Source organism: Balaenoptera physalus (assembly GCF_965194825.1).
Source record: "Balaenoptera physalus genome assembly, chromosome: 15".
Taxonomy (NCBI): Eukaryota; Metazoa; Chordata; class Mammalia; order Artiodactyla; family Balaenopteridae; genus Balaenoptera; species Balaenoptera physalus.
In genome coordinates, this window is record NC_138894.1 from 58,955,365 (window position 1) to 58,973,173 (window position 17,809).

A 17,809-nucleotide genomic window follows, 5' to 3' on the forward strand; every position below is an offset into this window, starting at 1 on the left:
ATGGCTGAGTAATATTCCATTGTATATATACATACCACATCTACTTTGTCCATTCATCTGTTGATGGGCATTTGAGTTGTCTCCATGTTTGGTTGTTGTAAATAGTGCTGCTATGAAAATTGGGGTGCATATATCTTTCAAATTAGAGTTTTCATGTTTTCCAGGTATGTGCTCAGGGATGAGGTTGCTGGATGGTATGGTAACTCTATTTTTAGTTTTTTAAGGAACCTCCATACTGTTCTCCATAGTGGCTGCACCAATTTACATTCCTACCAACGGTGTAGGAGGATTCCCGTTTCTCCACATCCTCTCCAGCATTTATTATTTGTAGACTTTTTGATCATGGTTATTCCGACCAGTGTGAGGTGATACCTCATTGTAGTTTTGATTTGCAGTGATGCTGAACATCTTTTCATGTGCTTGTTGGCCATCTGTATGTCTAGAAGTTCTCTTAATTCCTGTTTTCAGTAAAAGCCCCTGTCCTAACAGTGCCTGGGGCTCCTGGGTCCAGATCTCTGGCTCAGTCTCCCTGGAAACGAAAACCTCTGTCTCCTACAGGGATGAGGGAAGGGTAGCTACCTGACTGCTGGGAGTAGGTAGGTAGGGACCTGGGGAAAAGACACTGAGTCAATCTTCCTGCTTGCAGCCTTACCCTCACCTCCACCTCACAGGTGTCTAAAGCCTGAAATTCCTGAGCTTTTCTTGGATTCTGGGGAGCAAATCAGCCCGCTTCTCATCAGCAGGCCCCCTCCACACACTGGGCTTTAGCTTTCTCCACCCTGCCACCTCAGGGACCGTTCCTCCACGCCGTTTCACATCTTCCCCAAACGCATGATCTCTGTTGGCTGTTGTCTCTTCTCTTGGTTCTGTGTGTGTGTGTACAGTTGTGTGTGTACAGGTGTATATGTCTGGGGGGAGATAGTTGTGCCTTTTTTGTTTGATTGGGGAGGAATGGAGATAAATGCATGTGTTCTGCTGGCTTTGGCAGCAAGCAGTCAAGACATCAGTTTTTTTTTCCCCCACTGGCTGATACTGTATTTCCTTTGAAATGCATGCTTTAAATGAATGCCATGAGTTAATAATGATTTATTTACTATTAGTAAACAGACTCAGTTAAAATTAATTTGGTTTTAGTTCAGGTTAGGCATCCTGAAGGATAAGCAGCCTGGTATGTGAAATAGCACAAAGCAGTTGATTCTGACAGCTTTTGCCTTTGTTCTCATTGCTTTATGGAGGAGGAGTTTTTCGGATATCCTTATTCTGCCGTTTTCATTGATGTCACCTCATTCATCCCATTTTATAAATAAAAGTGATTCACAATTTGGAACATCCTGTCCTTCAACAAAGTGAAAAGAATACTTTCATGGAAAATATTCCAAGACAAAGAAATAGCTCAGGGCTGTGATTCATTTCAGTCCTAAACACACACTCCCAGAGCAGACTTGTGGGTTTGTTAGATCCATAACCTTGTAAACTGCAGAGAGCATATGGCTTTGATCCCAATGGTGGGAGATAGTGGCACAGAGTGTGAGTGTGGTGAAGAAATGATGCTTGCTAGGAGAACATCATCCCAGACCTTCCGGAGATAAATGCATTAATCCTTAGGCCTTTATCTGGAAACCGATTTGATCACTTTTATCATTCAGTTTCCTTGTTCTAGATATTAACATCATAGTCATAGAACTGTCAAGGACTCTTAGAACTAGAAGAAACTTAACTACTCTGTTGGGGTCAGTTTTGATGATGGTGATGGCCATCATTCATTGGTTTTCTGGTGCCAGGCACAGTGCTCGGTGACTGACATACCCCATATCATTTCATCCTCACTGCAGTGTGGGGAGGGTGCTATTTATCATCTCTCTTTGATAGGTTAGGAAATGGAAGTCAGTGGCCCAAGGTAGAGCCAGGACTTAGACCCAGTCTATGGTGACTCAGAACCTGAGCTGCCCCGTGAGTGAGCTTGACCAAGTGACTTGCTTAATGTCTTTAGATGTGTAGAGCTGATCTGTGGTCAAATCCAAGTGGCAGACATTGTACCGTCTCTGGAGTCACAACTCCCCACTGATGACTGAGGCTTATTCATGGGGCCGGGTTGGCCTGCTTGACCCCGTTTGCAGTGGGATGAGTTCTGTCTCCTGCGAGGCCCACCTGCCAGCCTGCCTACTGGGCCTTGATCATAGAAGATCCTTACGATGGAGGGCCGCAGCTTAGGCTCCCGCTGAGAGCCTTGCCACACTGGCTTTTCTTTTCTTTTTTTAACTTTTTATTTTAATAAATTTATTTACTTATTTATTTAATTTTTTGGCTGCGTTGGGTCTCCGTTGCTGTGAGTGGGCTTTCTCTAGTTGCGGGGAGCGGGGGCTACTTTTCCTTGCGGTGCGCGGGCTTCTCAATGCGGTGGCTTCTCTTGTTGCGGAGCACAGGCTCTAGGCACGCGGGCTTCAGTAGCTGTAGCTCGCGGGCTCTAGAGCGCAGGTTCAGTAGTTGTGGCGCATGGGCTTAGTTGCTCCGCAGCACGTGGGATCTTCCTGGAACAGGGCTCAAACCCATGTTCCCTGCATTGGCAGGCAGATTCTTAACCACTGCGCCACCAGGGAAGCCCTAAAAATTTTTTTATTGAAGTATAGTTTATTTACCATGTTGTATTAGTTTCAGGTGTACAGCAAAGTGATTCAGTTATACCTACACACATATATATACATATATATATTCTTTTTCAGATTCTTTTCCATTGTAGGTTATTACAAGATATTGAGTATAGTTTTCTGTGCTATACAGTAGGTTCTTGTTGGTTATCTATTTTATATATCTATTTTATAGTGTATATATGTTAATCCTAAATTCCTAAAGGACATTTTCAAACATGCAAAAATTCATAAGAATTATCTCCAAGATACCCTTTTTAAAGATGCCATTGGTGATTAAATACAGCAAAACAAAGGAGTAATCCAGAAAGAGGAAGGGATGGGATCCAGGAGAAAGTGGATCCAATTCGGGAAAGTAGTTAAAAGATGTCCCAGGTGGACCACTGTACAGCAGGCTGAGAGAGAAACCAATCCACATTTGAGAAGGAAACTAAAGAACTCCAGAAGTAATGTTTCTAAGGAAAAAGGGACTCAAGAACAGCTGATGTGATGGGAAAATTTAAGGAAGTATGTATAGCAAAGTGTGCAAGTGAAAAAACAAGGCACTAATTAACTCCAGGTAAAACAAAAGACGGTGCAAGACAAGAAATCATATTATATAACTTGACTCTGCAAGGAATAATATTTATTTAGTAAACATTGGTTAGTAATTTAAAATGCTACTTTGAGTGGATGCGGAGAGAGGAATAGTGGATAGAGCAAGAGAGCCGTATCTTCATTTATTCCAGGACGTCACCAAGAGATAATTTCTAAAATATAAATTAAGGAATAACAATATGAACATATTATTTAGTGATAAGGAAATAACTTCCAGAAGAACAACTAAGAATTAAAAATAGCTGTCTTAGGCTCTCTAGAGCCTGCTCAGACTCGTGTGCCTAAGACGTATGTGGAAAAGATGTTTCTAAGAGTGCTAGTTGCCTAAAAGAATCAGAATAGTATCATTTCAGTGAAAGAACTGTGTTCACCATCCTGTGCTGCATGTTATACACTCTTAAAAACAAAACCCATTAGGGAATGAAATTGGAGAGGGATGAGACCAAAGACTTCTGTTTTTCATTATAAGGCTTTTGGTTCCAGTTGATTTTTAAAACGATTTTTATCTATAAATTTAATAAAATATCTTAAAATTTAAGTAAAAATATATTTAAAAATTTAAGTTAGAATAAAAATGAATGAATAAAATTTGGAAAATATAGAAAATTATATTTTTAAAATTTCCTATTACTTGTAAGCAACCAACAATGTTAAGTAATTTTCTCCCTTTTTTTTCTGTGCAGTTTTAAAAACATACTTGTGATTATGGTACACTACAATTTTATATCCTTTTTTTCAATTAGCATATGTTCCACTTTCATGTTATTAGAAATCCTGTTAAACTTTCTTTTTACTGGGTAAATAATCAAGTTATCACATCTCAGTTTATTCACCCATTCTCCTGTTGATGATTAACCTCGTTTTCAATTATTCCTTACACAGGAGTCTTCATTATCTAAGTATAACAACCCACAAAAAAGACCTATTAAGGTGAACCTACTTTAAATGGAGTCCAAATTTCAGAGTAATCAATAAAGTTACTGAATTTTACTGAAAAAGAGTTAAACTAAATGAACCTATCTATGAAACAGAAACAGACTCACAGACATAGAGAACAGGCATGTGGTTGCCAAGGAGGGAGGCGGTGGGGGCAGGATGGATTGAGAGTTTGGGGTTAGCAGATGCAAACTATTATATATATAAAATGGATAAACAACAAGGTCCTACTGTAGAGCACAGGGAACTATATTCAATATCCTGTGATAAACTATAATGGAAAAGAATTTTAAAAAGAATGTATATATGTATATATAACTGAATCACTTTGCTGTACAGCAGAAATTAACACATTGTAAATAAATCATACTTCAATTAAAAAAGGAGTTAAACTAAAAATTATGAAAATATAACTGCAACTATGTACTAAATCATATTAAAAAGGGAAATTGTGTTGATTTTAGTTTATTTTTTCTGACAATATTTTATGATAGTATAGTGACATCCTTCATTTCATATTTGACATTCTAACGAAATCATAAAGAACAAATTCTAGAAAAAAATATTTGAAGGTTCATCAGTTTTCCCATGGGTGTCTTCTTTGATATTGTAAATCATTCTTTACTGAAGTGCCAATAATGTCACAATCCTTGTCCAGCTTCTCTTCTTTCTTTTTAACTGATCTAACTTTGCTGGATCCTCATTGGTCAATCAAAGACTGTTCCTGTGACTTAGGCACTTCATTACTTACATCAGCTTCACGAAATCTTGCATTATTTGGTAAAATTTGCATTTTCATGTGAAGTGGATTTGCGTTTTATTTGCAGTGTGTCGTTGAATATCATTTAATGAGGGAGAGAAACTGACTCACAAAGAACCTCACCTGTCTGCAGTGGTGGATGCTAGTGTTAAGCAGGGAGGGATATTTGAATAGGATATAATTTTATTAGTGGGCAGCTCTTTGGAGAATTCTTTTGTGCTATGACAGATTCTGTCTACATTCACAGCTTTGTTATGCAAGGACAATGGTGCTGAATACATAGATCAAAAGACTAATGCTATGATAAGACAACGCATAAAGTCTTTTCTAAACTTAGGAATCATTTTTTATAGATCATCACAAATAGGATTTACTAGAGTAGAGATTATATACAGGTTCTTGATCTGTTTAAAGAAGTATTACATTAATTTATATCTCCACCGGCAATCAAGAGAGTACTGGGGGACTTCCCAGGTGGTGCAGTGGTTAAGAATCCGCCGGCCAGTGCAGGGGACATGGGTTCAAACCCTGGTCCGGGAAGATTCCACATGCTGCGGAGCAGCTAAGCCCATGTGCCACAACTACTGAGTCTGTACTCTAGAGTCCGCGAGCCACAACTACTGAGCCCGCATGCCACAACTACTGAAGCCCACGTGCCTAGAGCCCATGCTCCTCAACAAGAGAAGCCACCACACTGCAACAAAGAGTAGCCCCTGCTCTCCACAACTAGGGAAAAGCCCGCGCGCAGAAATGAAGACCCAATGCAGCCAAAAATAAATAGATAGATAGATAGATAGATAGATAGACAGATAGACAGATTAAAAAAAGGAGAGTACCGGGACTTCCCTGGCGGTCCAGTGGTTGAGACGCTGTGTTCCCACTGCAGGGGAACTAAGAAGAGTGCTATTTCACAAAATTTTTATAAATCTTGTTTATCGTTGTTAATTTGATGGTAAAAGAATGATATCTCATTATTTTAATCTGTAGGATCGGAGGCTACACATTCTAGTTATTTGTTAGCCAGTTCCTTGTGGCCCTTCTTGCATACTTTCTGGCCACATTCTTTACCCAGTTATCTGTTGGGTGGAGCTTTAACATTCTTTTTTGTTGATTTGTAAAAACTCTATAGTGAAGAGATATTAACACTTCTATTTGTGGAAGTTTTTCAGGGATTTTTGCCTTTTACTTTGTGTTTTTTAATATACAGAAGTTTAAAATGTAAAATTTTTTTTTTTAAGTTTTTTTGATGTGGACCATTTTTAAAGTCTTCATTGAATTTGTTACAACATTTCTTCTGTTTTACGTTTTGGTTTTTTGGCTGCGAGGCATGTGGGATCTTAGCTCCCTGACCAGGGATGGAACCCACACCTCCTGCATTGGAAGGCGAAGTCTTAACCACTGGACCGCCAGGGAAGTCCCTAAAATGTAAAATGTTTACGTCATCAAATTAGAGAGTTTGTAAGCACCTTCTGGAATGTAAGATCCATGAAAGAAGGGGCTGTCTTATTCATCAATGCCCCCAGCACCTAGGACAGTGCGCCAAAAATGTGATGAATGAATGAATGAAACCTATGTATCCTTTCCTTTTCCAAATTTCCAATTTTCCATTCCTTTTCTTTGTATCCTTTCCACCACTTAAAAAATTCCCTCCAGAGACATGACGTCACTTTAATTTTCTTTGGGTTTTTTTTTGGCATTTTGGTTTTTTTTAACCAACTTGTCACTCTTATTCTTCTGAAATGCATTTTGTGTGAGGTCACAGTGTCACTTGAGCCCTGTTGATTTAGGACAGGTTGCCTCACCGTTGGTATACATGAAACCTACGATCACCAGAAATCTGACCTGTAGATCAGGTGCAATAGAGTACGACATCCTATAGACATTCACCAAGTCACTTTAAACGCTTTAGGGAACGAGGCAGGTTATAAAAGATGGATACGTACAGGTGTGTATCTCTTCCTTCTTTCTTTCCATCATCTGTGAAAACTAGCTCATTGAAATGTGTTAATCATTTATGCCTAGAATCTCTAGGAGCAGCCTATCAAAAAATGAGTGGATGACCATGTGAAGGCATGGCAGATTACTACACCATTTTTTAGTTGTAAAAAGTACAGTAACTTTGAATTTGAAAATCCTCTAGGGTCTTATGTGCCTGAAGCCCCCTCCATGTGGATGAGCCATCATCACTTGTTAAAGAAATGCAGCCTTCTTGTTTATGTCAAGGATTCCATTGATGAATTACACTTTGTCCCAAGGTGTAGGTGGCTCTCAGGAGAAGCAGCTGGGAAGGGATTTGTCTGGTTGGAAGATGGTTTCTAATCTTCAGATTACCAGCGTAAGGTTGTACACTTATTGGCTATTTCAGTTATTGTTGAAATAATAATAATAATTGATTATGGATCAGCATAATTGTTTTGTCCATAGGAAAGACAGTGAGGAGTGTTTATGTGAGCAGTTTGGGATAGACACCAGAAGATATGTTCTACCAAAAGTAAAAAGGGCCCTTTTGTACCCACAGAAAAAAATTGTATTGGAAAATTCTACCAGCCACCATTCCCTTTTAGCACTTTGATAATAATGACCAAGCCCCTCAAATCCCCAGACCCAAAGGCACAGTTCCCTCATAGCAGGATTTGTTTTAAAGAGTAGAAAACAAACTGCAACAAACCCCAGTCATTCTTATCCAAGCAAAGTGGACAAAGTAAAACTTGTCATTTGTGGTTTCTCCTCCCCTCATTCCTCCCTTTAATTTTAGCTTTTATAAATGACTCAATCTCTTGACCTACAAAAAAACTGCATGAATTTTTTTCCCTCCTGAATGCATTTCAAAATTTGGGCATTAAGGATAGCAGATATTCTGCACAACTTCTTTGAACATATAGGGGACACTGATGACTTTATTTAATACTCCCATTAAGGTAAGGAGGAGTAAGGAAGATTTTTGTTTTTCTAAATCTTTTTTCCCCAATATCTACTTGGCATGTGGACCATAACATCAGTGCTTTTTGTGTCCCTTGCTGGTGGGAGTATGTATTGAGCTATTAAAACTGTTTCTGTTAGCCCACTAGTTCCATTGTGTGAAAACCCTCATAAAGTAATAATTTATATACAGTAATATTAATCTATACAAAGAATATCATCAAGGGATTATTTATAATAGCAAGATAACAATAGCAACAATCTTGTATTCAGGAGAAAGATGTAATTTAAAAAGAATATTACATACCTACACAAAGGAATATTTTACAGCTATTAAAACAATTATTGTTAAAATTTATAAAATAGTACCAAAAATATTTATGGTCTAATGCATAGTGAAAAAATGCAGGATACAAATTGGTATGTCTATCATGATTAAAATAATGTAAAAAAATTATGTGTATGAAAAAACAGGAACTGCACCATGCTTTTAGTTTCTATGCTGAGGTGTTGTAATTAAGGGTGGTTGTTTGCTTCCTTTCTCTCTTTTGCATTACTTTTATAATTTTTCAAAATATAATTTTTGAAAGTCAGAAAAATGATAGTTTGAAGAAAAGAGCCATGGAAATGGTCAACATAAAAATATTTTGTTACTTTAATAAAAATAGTGCCATTAAAAAAAAAAAATAGTGCCATTACTGCTACTTAATTAGGACTCAGTCATTCATATGATTTGGGGCTTCCAACAGTGATTCGCTGAGCAGTTTCTTTTCAGTGATTACTTCTCGCAGTTGTACATAAAGTGAAAAAATGAGACACACGCATCTTTCCTGACAGTAGGAATAAAATCTTACAATGTCAAATGAAAAAATGGGTTTCTTTTATTTGATATCAGAAGTGTTTCAAGATGTTTCTGTATTTCTTAAAACCAGACAAGCCTATAAAAAATAAGGAAAGGATCAGATAAACAGGGAAGAGTCTGTACAGACACAAATGAGCGTTATGTGATTTATCTGTTTTAGTCACATTTGATAGAAGTTTGAAAAGGTGATAGCAGATCCATGGCATACTGCCTGCATTAAAACTAGCGTTATGAAAGAACGCTGAATCATTTCAGTTATTTCTGCATTTAAGGAATTACTTCAGTTAAAAACTAAGCTGCTAGTTTAAAATTCCGTGAGGAGCACGGAATTAGTAAACATGGTCACATTGAAAAAAAGCCAAATGGACATCTGACTGAATGGAATCTGAAAGTTTAGATGAGTAAAACAGGTCCCAGGGTCAGTCTCCTCAAAGATGAGTTCACTTGTAGGTAACGTTTTTGGAAAGATATAACCTTTCAAATATAACTACTAGGGTTTTTAAGAAGTACAGAGCTTCAGAGGTATCATCAATTCTTAATTTCAAATGTGAATAACTTTTGGCCCCTGCCAGGTTTGTTGCTACCCCACCCACCAGCAGGCATGTCTCCTTTCTCTGAACCTGTAGATCGATAGTTACAGAATTCTAGAATTTCCCAAGTTGGATACACCCTGCCACATGCCTCCTCCTGAATTCCCACAGAGGCAGCCCTAGCTCCTCTCTTTGCCCACCACCACACAGGGTTCCACCCTCCTTGCTGGGGCATCTGTTTTATTTTGGGCAGTGTGGTCCAGCTATCACACCCATCCACCACACCAAATTTGGGGGAGATCATTTTTACCACCACGTCTAGTCATTTCAGTTTATGTTGCATATTTCTTATGTTTTACATGTGTATATATAGACATTTGGAGCCATACATTTTATCTCTGACCTTTTCTCTTTTCTCTGACCTTTACATGTGTATATATAGACATTTGGAGCCATACATTTTATCTCTGACCTTTTCTCTTTTCAAGTATGATTCGTTGAAAGTTGTTTGCGCCTAGGATCAGTAGGGACGGACTGTGTGCTCTTTCTAGGTTCCCTTTAGCTTTATGATTTTAAAGGAAAATAGCTTAGAACTAAGTACTGATACCTCCCAGTGCTGAGAAGCAAGGTCAGTCACTGGTTCTGGCTTCTGCAGCTGAGGTGCTAAGTCATTTGTTTCTAACCCCACTGAGCCTCACTTATTTGTCTGTTAAGTGGAGGTAATAGCATTTCCTCCACGGGGCTGTTGTGAGCATCAAATGAGAGGGTATGTGAATGAAGGCTGGGAGCTAGAGATGGTGGCAGGGATGGGGTAGCCCTCTGGCCGTGCAGAAGGTCCTTGGGAGCTTGCGGTGGGCAGTGGTGGAGACTGCCTGCTGAGTCTGCTTCAGACCAGGCTGCAGAGGTGCCCTGGATGACCGGCACACCTGCCTGCAAACGAGAAGCCTTCAGGAAACTGAGGACTCGTAGATTGGACATACATAGGTGACATTTGACAGTTTACATCTGCAATTAAATCGTAAAACCATTCTTAGTGTTAATACACATGTGAAAAAACAACAAAGTGGTAACTGTCACAAGCCAGGTGAATTTCAGGTCCCTAACCCTATTTTTTGACAGGAGCCTATGCACTTTTTATTTTATTCCTGTGATGCCGTGAATTTGTCCCAACAGGGTTAGAATAAACAATATCCTCCTTTCAGGCTTGCCCTGAGGCCCTGCCCCTTTTGATGTTCCCTAATCCTTCCCATTACTTCTTCTTACACAGACCCTTCCTCCAGCCTTTTTGCCCTGCAAACTCCTCCTCCTCCTTGTTCTTTTGGTCTTAGCTCAAATGTACTTCTTTAAAGAGCTCCTCAGGCCCCTCAGGCCAGATCAGTTTACCCTCTTCCATGCTCTCATGGCACCATATATGTCCTCTGTGTGATACTCCACACATTCATCATATTTTTGTAAGGTAGACATTCCCTGCTGGAATGTAAACCCCATGAGAGTAGGAAACATGCCTACCTTGTCAATTAAGACTGAGTTCTGCTGCCACTAACAGAGCCCACAGGTAACAATATTAGAAACAAGATAGGAACTTCTTTCTCTCTTATATAAAGTGCCTGCAGTAGGCAGTTTAGGGCTGGTGTGGTAATTCTGCAGCATCAGATTTCTGTGTGCTGCTCTGCTAAGCATTGCTTCCACACCCATGGTCCCAGAGAGCTGAGAACATGGGACCAGCTAGCAGGCAGGAGGGCAGGGAAGATGGATGAGCTGCCCCCTCCTTTAGGATGCTCCTTAGAATTTGCATACACCTCTTCTACCTCCATCCTATTGGCCAGAAATCAGCTATGTGGCCACACCTAGCTGCAAGGGAGGCTGGGAAATTAAGTCTTTATTCTGGGTGGACATGTGCCCAGTTTAAAATTGTCCTAATACTAAGGAATTAGGAGAACAGAGATTGGGAGACAATCATATACCACTGTATTCCCAACTCCCAGCACAGTGTCTGGCACATTGTATATTGTTTGAATGAAGAAATGAACTGAACACTTACGTATTCATTTGCTAGGGCTGCCATAATAAAGGACTGAGGTGGCTTAAACAACAGAAATTTATTGTCTCTGTTCTAGAGGCTAGAAGTCCAAGATCAAGGTGCCAGCAGTTTTGGTTCCTTTCGAGTGAGGGAAAGTCAGTTCCATGCCGCTCTCATAGCTTCCTGTGGTCTCCTGGCCATCTTTGGCATTCCTTGGTTTGTAGATCTCTGCCTTCATTTTCACGTGATGTTTTCCCCGTCTGTGTGTCTCTGTGCCCAAAATTCCCCCCTTTTAAAGGATACCATTCATATTGGATTAGGGTCTATCCTAATGACCTCATCTTAACTTACTACATCTGGAGTGACCTTATTTCCAAGTAAGGTCACACTGTGAGGTACTGGGAATTCCAAATCCACTGGTCTTAAGAATTTGGGGGGAACACCATTCAACATTCAACGTAATTCAACACACCAAAAACTCATAGGATTTATGGATTTGGGAGAACATAATTCAACACACAAAATCGTGGGATAATTTCATCTACTCTCACACAGTCTTTCAGAGGCATCTGGCGCCTCTCAATTCCTGAGCGGTGTTGTGTAGATAAGCCAGTCCCATCCTCTCAGCCCTGGAGGAGGGGTGTGATCAGTGGCAGGTGAGGGGGTGGCAAGGCTTTTACCCAAGGCCTACAACAGTACTGAGCAGTATTGCACATTAGGGGTTGGAACCAAATAGGGCAAGAAGGCCAAGGTGGAGGCTATGCTATGTCTTCCTGGTACGACACGGTCCCAGGAGCACTCCAGAAAAATGAGTGAGACCCATGCATTCCGAGTCCTTTGCAGTGAGTGGAAAACCCCTGCTCTTTGTAACATCCCACTGAGATCAAACTTACCTAGCACAGGCCAGGTGCACCAAGGGCCTGGTTTGCAATCTTGAAGCCATGCAGCTAGCTCTGCCCTCACTCAGCACCATCCTAGCTCCTCACATCTTCATTTATTCTTTTTTGGTGTTTCTGTTTGCCTGTGTCCCTCACTGGACCATAAACTCCTCTAGGTCGATGATAGTATTTTATTCATCATAAAATACTATCATACATAAAATACTGTGTAATCCCTTAAGGTTAAGATTGTCCTTAAGTAGAAAGTCAATTAGATAAGACTTTTTCAAAGGCAAGAGAAAGATATGATCATCTTACCAGGAGGGTTCAGATGTAATCATGCCCTGAATCGAGGAATGGGAAACTATAAAAGGTTCCTGTCATTTCTTTTGGCAGCAGGTTCTGGGATTCTAGGAAGGTGATAATTCTGTTCTCCCTTGGCACCAGATGTCAAAGGTCTTTGAAAAGTTTAGTTTGGGAAACCCAGAGTTGCCAAAGCATGGCCCTGATGATAGGAAGGTTTAAGAAATGGTCCATCCAATTTGTGCAAGAGGTGCTTAGTACTGCCTGATGAACCTGGGTGCCACCCTTCACCCACACATCGTACGTAACGTGGTCCAAAGTTCTGGACCATGCTCAGAGATCGCCAGCAAACCAGAGAGCAGAATCCCCAACTTCAGGGAGGAGTAGGACACAGTTAAATGTCCTTCTCTTTCTTTTTTTAAATCGATATATAGTTGATGTACAATATTATATAAGTTACAGACGTACAATATAGTGATTTACAATTTTTAAAGGGTAGTTATTATAAAATATTGGTCATATTCCCTGTGTGGTACAATATATCCTTGTAGCTTATTTTATACATAATAGTTTGTACCTTTTAATCTCCTATCCCTATATTACCCCTCCCTGTCCTCCTTGTTTTAAACCCCCCTCTCGTTGAACCGGGTCCATTTCTCAACACACATTCAGAGGCATCCTGGACCAAGTCCCCTTCCCTCCTTTCAGCTCTGCCCACTTGCCATCCTTGGTTAGGGCAGAATCGGGGACTCTGCTGGAGCTGCTTCCCACCCATTGCAGGGCCCTGGCCTGACCATTACTTCTCACTTAGAGCAGGATTCCTGTGGCTTCTGGAATATGAACTTGGGCCCATATCCACTTCCTTAATGTTCCCCACTTAAAAGATCCCATGTAACACATGGAGGGCAAATAGCATTTAGTAATTTCTTTCTTCCCTAAGTCTCAGGCCCTTTGATTCAGATGACCAGGCACACACAGGGAGGCTGCTGGATGGCATAGGCACACATCAGGGCTTCGCCAGGCCTGGCACCTGGCCTCCCAAGCAGCTCATGACTTGGAAGCTTAGAAGTGAAAGCCACATGAGGCTTGGGGGGAAAGGGTGCAGGTCACAGCGTTTCTTAGCCATCCCGCAGACAGCTAGGCTGTCGTAAGCATAGAGTCAGTGGTGGCACCCTCAGCAGCGTCTTTTGCCCCAGCTACCACTTTGGCTTGAGAGCTTGCATTTCTTATGGCCAAACCAAAGGGACTTTGTGCAAACCGTTCCTGTCCAGATTTCCCCGACTTTCTATGTCTGTGTTCTTATGGTGGCTTGGACTTCTCCAGTGGGAGTGCAGAGGTTGGTCACGTTGTACGGAGAGCCTTGCCCTGACAGCGATCTTTGTCCCATGGATGCATCAGGTTGAAAACATTGCTATTTTCATCTCTCTGCCATGAATTGTAAAATGATGAGGCGCATCCCTTGATTATCAGATTTGTGCTTGGCTGATAATAACAGACTTCATTCGTGGTGGATAATTGAGAATGGCAGCTCTAATTATGCTGCTGTGCCACCCAAAGGAGAACAGGGTTTTGAAAGCCTTGCTCTTAAATCCTGAGGAGGGGCTGCAGTTGGTGCTTGTTCAGCCAAAGCCATTGAGCTACCTTGTGGCTCAGCCTCATGTGTTACAGGATCTTACAGGAACATTTCTGTTCTAACCTTACTGCTCATTTTATTTTTTTCCCTACCCCCTTTTTCACTTACCCAATTTCCATATTCATTTATCTATACATTAGGTATAATTTTTTTTCATATTTCAAGAGTACTTAAGTCCATCATAGAAAAATTAGAAACTGACAGTAAGCAAAAAAAAAAAAAAGTTTCTTTTTACTCAACATGCCACCACCTGGAGAAAACTACTGTCAGTGAACATTCCATTCCCAGTTTTTTTATGCACATTTTTTAAAGCTTGCATTGTTCACTTAACAATATTTGGGAATAGTGTTTATGTCCCTAAAAATTCATCAACCTGGATGGCTGGATGGAAGAATCACAATTTATTTAACCAGGCACACGTCACTGGTCATTCCATTTATTTCCAATTTTCAACTTTTAGAAACAATGTTATAGTGAATGTCTCTGTGACCAAATATTTGCATACATTCTCAATTGTTTTCTTAGGAAGAATTCCTAAAAATGGAATTGCTGGGTCAAAATGATAAATATATATTGTCTTTAACTTTGTACTGTAGAAAGTTTAAAAATATATACCACATAGACAGAACCCCCAGGTTCGAAAATGACCAGCTCCTGGCCAGTCCATACCCCACCCACTTCCCGTAGTTCCTGTGTTGTTTAGAAACAGATCCAAGACATCATGCCAGAAAGACTCTTTTCTGTCAAATAGCACAGGTATTTGAAAATGGGAGAGGAAAAGAAGTGAATTGCTAGAAAAGAAAAAAAGGTTAACATTTTGTCTGTGTTATCATCTACTGTGCTGTTTGGGCTGTGTTCATTTTCCTGCCATACCTGGGCTCAGGACTCATCATTTGTCTCCTGGGTTCCTGCAACAATCTTGTAACCAGACTCCTTTCTTCTTTCTCTCCCTTTGGATAGGTATATCTGTTTTTAAGCTGTTTCATAGCTTGCCAAATTGTGCTTCAGAAAGGCTAATCAAATTAATACTTCCACCAGAGTCATAGGAGTGTCCACGCTGTGGATAAAGTTTTCCTCCCTCCTTCCCTCCCTCCCTCCCTCCCTTCCTCCTTCCCTCTCTTCCTTCCTCCCTCCCTCCCTTTCTTCCTCCCTCCCTCCCTCCCTCTCTTTCTTTCCTGGCCCCCACAAAAGTATCTCTTTGTTTTAATTACACCTTATTTGGTTATTAATGACCTTAAAGCCCACCCCAGCCCCCGATTTCCTCACTGCATTTCCTCTTTGTGAATTGCCTTTTGCTAACTTTTCTTTTGAGGTGTTTGTCTTTTTAAAATTGTGTTCATGCATTTCTGTTAACCTCATGGCATCGTATCAATACTTAGGTCAGTGAATTGCTCTGAATACTTTTTTCTTTTGGACGAAGAGAACATATACTGCATTTATATGAAAGAATAAGTATGTTTTATAAATCTAACAGCTCAGAGCAGCAAGTCACTGTCAACAGAGGGACAAGAATGGAGCGAGGCCTGCAGGGGTGGGCAGGGGGCCTGGGAGAGGGGAGGGCATCAGGCAGGGACAGGGGAGACTTTCACAGGTCACCTAACTCCAGTCTTCACAGTCATCCATGAGACAGGTAAAGCAGATATTATTCCCATTCACAGTGGCTTGTGCCAGGGCACACCTTAATAAGATCTTCCGAGCCCCAATCCAGGGATTTTTCTACCCTATCACACTGATTCATATGCTTATTCATAAAAGGCAAATATAGCATCAAAATATATCTGATATCATATTTATGAAACACTTAAAAAAAATTTTTTTTCTACAGCGTGAAGGCCCAGGACCAGGTCATTATAACTTGAAAATACCTTCAGTAAGTTCTGTTACTTCCTGTTTTCAATCCAGAGTACCTCGATTCTTGCCTGCCTGTTCAGTAAGTATCCTAAAAGACAGATGTGGTTGTAGGTTTTGTGGCTGGTGGGTGGGTGGGGAGTGGGCATTGGGGGTCGGATGGGGGTAGCAGAGTTATATACAATTCTAGTACATATACACTAAAATTGCTTATCAAGGCAGCAAAGGGCATAGAGCTCACTCGGCAAGCCCTCGGCCAGCTTCAGGCTCAGAGTGACTCCAGACCTGAAGCCCGTGGCTGAATTATGGGTCCAGATGAGAACAGCCAGCACAGTAATTAGCCATCGGTGTTATGTCCTGGATGCTCTGGGGGGAAACTCCTTTAATGAATTGAAGCCAGCAGTGGGCACAGGCTGCCCCCGCCCATCCAGAACTGCCATTCTTCGTGTATGTGTCTTCTGGGAGCAAAAAGTCACAGCAGAAACATTATGATTGACCCAAAGGGGACCATTAAGGCCTGAGCCATCATCCTGCCCCCAAGGACACGGGACAGACAGGGAAGAGGCTCAAGTTCATGGAGATACACAAAGAAGGTGGATTCTGGGAGTGTGCGAGAGCCTCTGGAGGCCTAGAGAAGACCAAGAAAGATGGCAAAAGCATAACATGGAGCTTATGAAAGTGGCTAGGGCTGTTGTTTGTTTAACGCTAAAAGTGTGAATTCCCTTGGCCTTGTTGTTCCCAGCCAGCACCTCAGTCTGAAAGTCCCCCAAACTCAGTGGTTTGTAGCCTTATTGGAGATGGTTAGGAAGACAGAAACACAAATTCTGCTCATAAGCAAACGGCACCACCCCGGGGTGGGGGGAGAACAAGGAGGGTGGGAGGAGCTGGGGCGGTGGGCAGGAGACAGCTGCCTGCAGGTCGCCTCCCCCAGCACCCCCTGGGTTGTCCCAGGCCATCTCGCTGCAGAGCTGCCAGCTGCGGTGCTACAGTGTGGCAGCAGTGTGGTCTTTCTCTGGAGGAATACTGGGGAGGCCCCACCAATAATATTAAAAACAGACCGACGGCAGGAGGCTAGTGGATCCCTTCAGCAGATCCTCACACCCTAGTGGCATTATCATTATCCAAACACAGATTTTTGTCAGAGGTCACAGGGCTGAGCTTCCTCAGGAAGTTGGAGTCACGCTAACCAAACTCCAAGGAGACTGACGGAGAAGCCGGAAGGTGTGGTATTCATTTACAAGTGTCCAGCAAGGGGGCTGGTGTCTGGGGCCGCTGCTCTGTGGAGCGTCTCCCCTTGTAGGAAACTCGGAAGGAAGGCGACGACAATCAGAAATTTGCTTGGTGACAGTGGAATCGGGGCTGGGGGACGGAGCCGGATGTTCTCAAGGTCTGAGAACCGCAACCAGTAACCTCCTGAGGGGTGGCCTTGCGAGGCCCAGGCCCACGAACCTCCTGTTTGGGGACTGGCCTTCCAGGACTCCACACGCATGCTGCTTCCTCATTAAGAGCACTAATAAAGGCTTCAGCTTCCTTTGACGTCTGGCCAGGAGTTGATTAGATTTCCAGGCTGCTCCTCTGCTTTTGGCAAGGGAAACATCCTGTCGTTTAAAGCAGCTTCTGCAGGCAGCTGATCTCATCCACTCTGGGCTGACGCTCTAGTAATCCTGTTTCCACTCTCACTGTTTCCTGAAGAGATAGCAAACTGCAAGGAAGGATGGCAATGACAAGTAGGTGATGATAGGGGATAATAATAGCGGTGGTAGCCAGCGTGTGGAGCAGTACTTGCTGCCAGCCTGGTGGTGCTGTCTGTCCCTGGGGGCCCCCAGTGAACCTCAGAACCTCATTTGCTGGGTGAGGCGTGGGAAGCATGTGGCCCGG

The 17,809-nt window shown here is 41.7% G+C and overlaps 2 protein-coding genes and 1 long non-coding RNA gene across 3 annotated transcripts in view; 1 reads left to right on the forward strand and 2 right to left on the reverse strand.

Annotated features, from left to right (window-relative positions):
* Positions 1-17,809, forward strand: part of STPG4 (sperm-tail PG-rich repeat containing 4) — a gene marked incomplete at its 3' end in the record, with an annotated part of 43,466 nt that overhangs the window by 24,694 nt on the left and 963 nt on the right. Inside the window, 1 exon segment of the mRNA XM_082427886.1 lies at positions 15,909-16,013. Coding sequence (XP_082284012.1) covers positions 15,909-16,013 — 105 coding nt within the window.
* Positions 8,716-15,153, reverse strand: LOC309643271. Its single transcript, XR_014253668.1, has 2 exons — positions 9,722-15,153; positions 8,716-9,652 (listed from the first exon to the last, which is right to left on the reverse strand). It is a non-coding gene; the product is annotated as an uncharacterized lncRNA (long non-coding RNA).
* The window catches only part of TTC7A (tetratricopeptide repeat domain 7A), a 178,599-nt gene continuing 176,849 nt past the window's right edge, over positions 16,060-17,809 (reverse strand). The window contains exon 20 of the mRNA XM_082427710.1: positions 16,060-17,633. Within this exon, the coding sequence (XP_082283836.1) occupies positions 17,565-17,633 (69 nt within the window). The 3' untranslated portion in view covers positions 16,060-17,564. The remainder of the gene's footprint in view (positions 17,634-17,809) is intronic.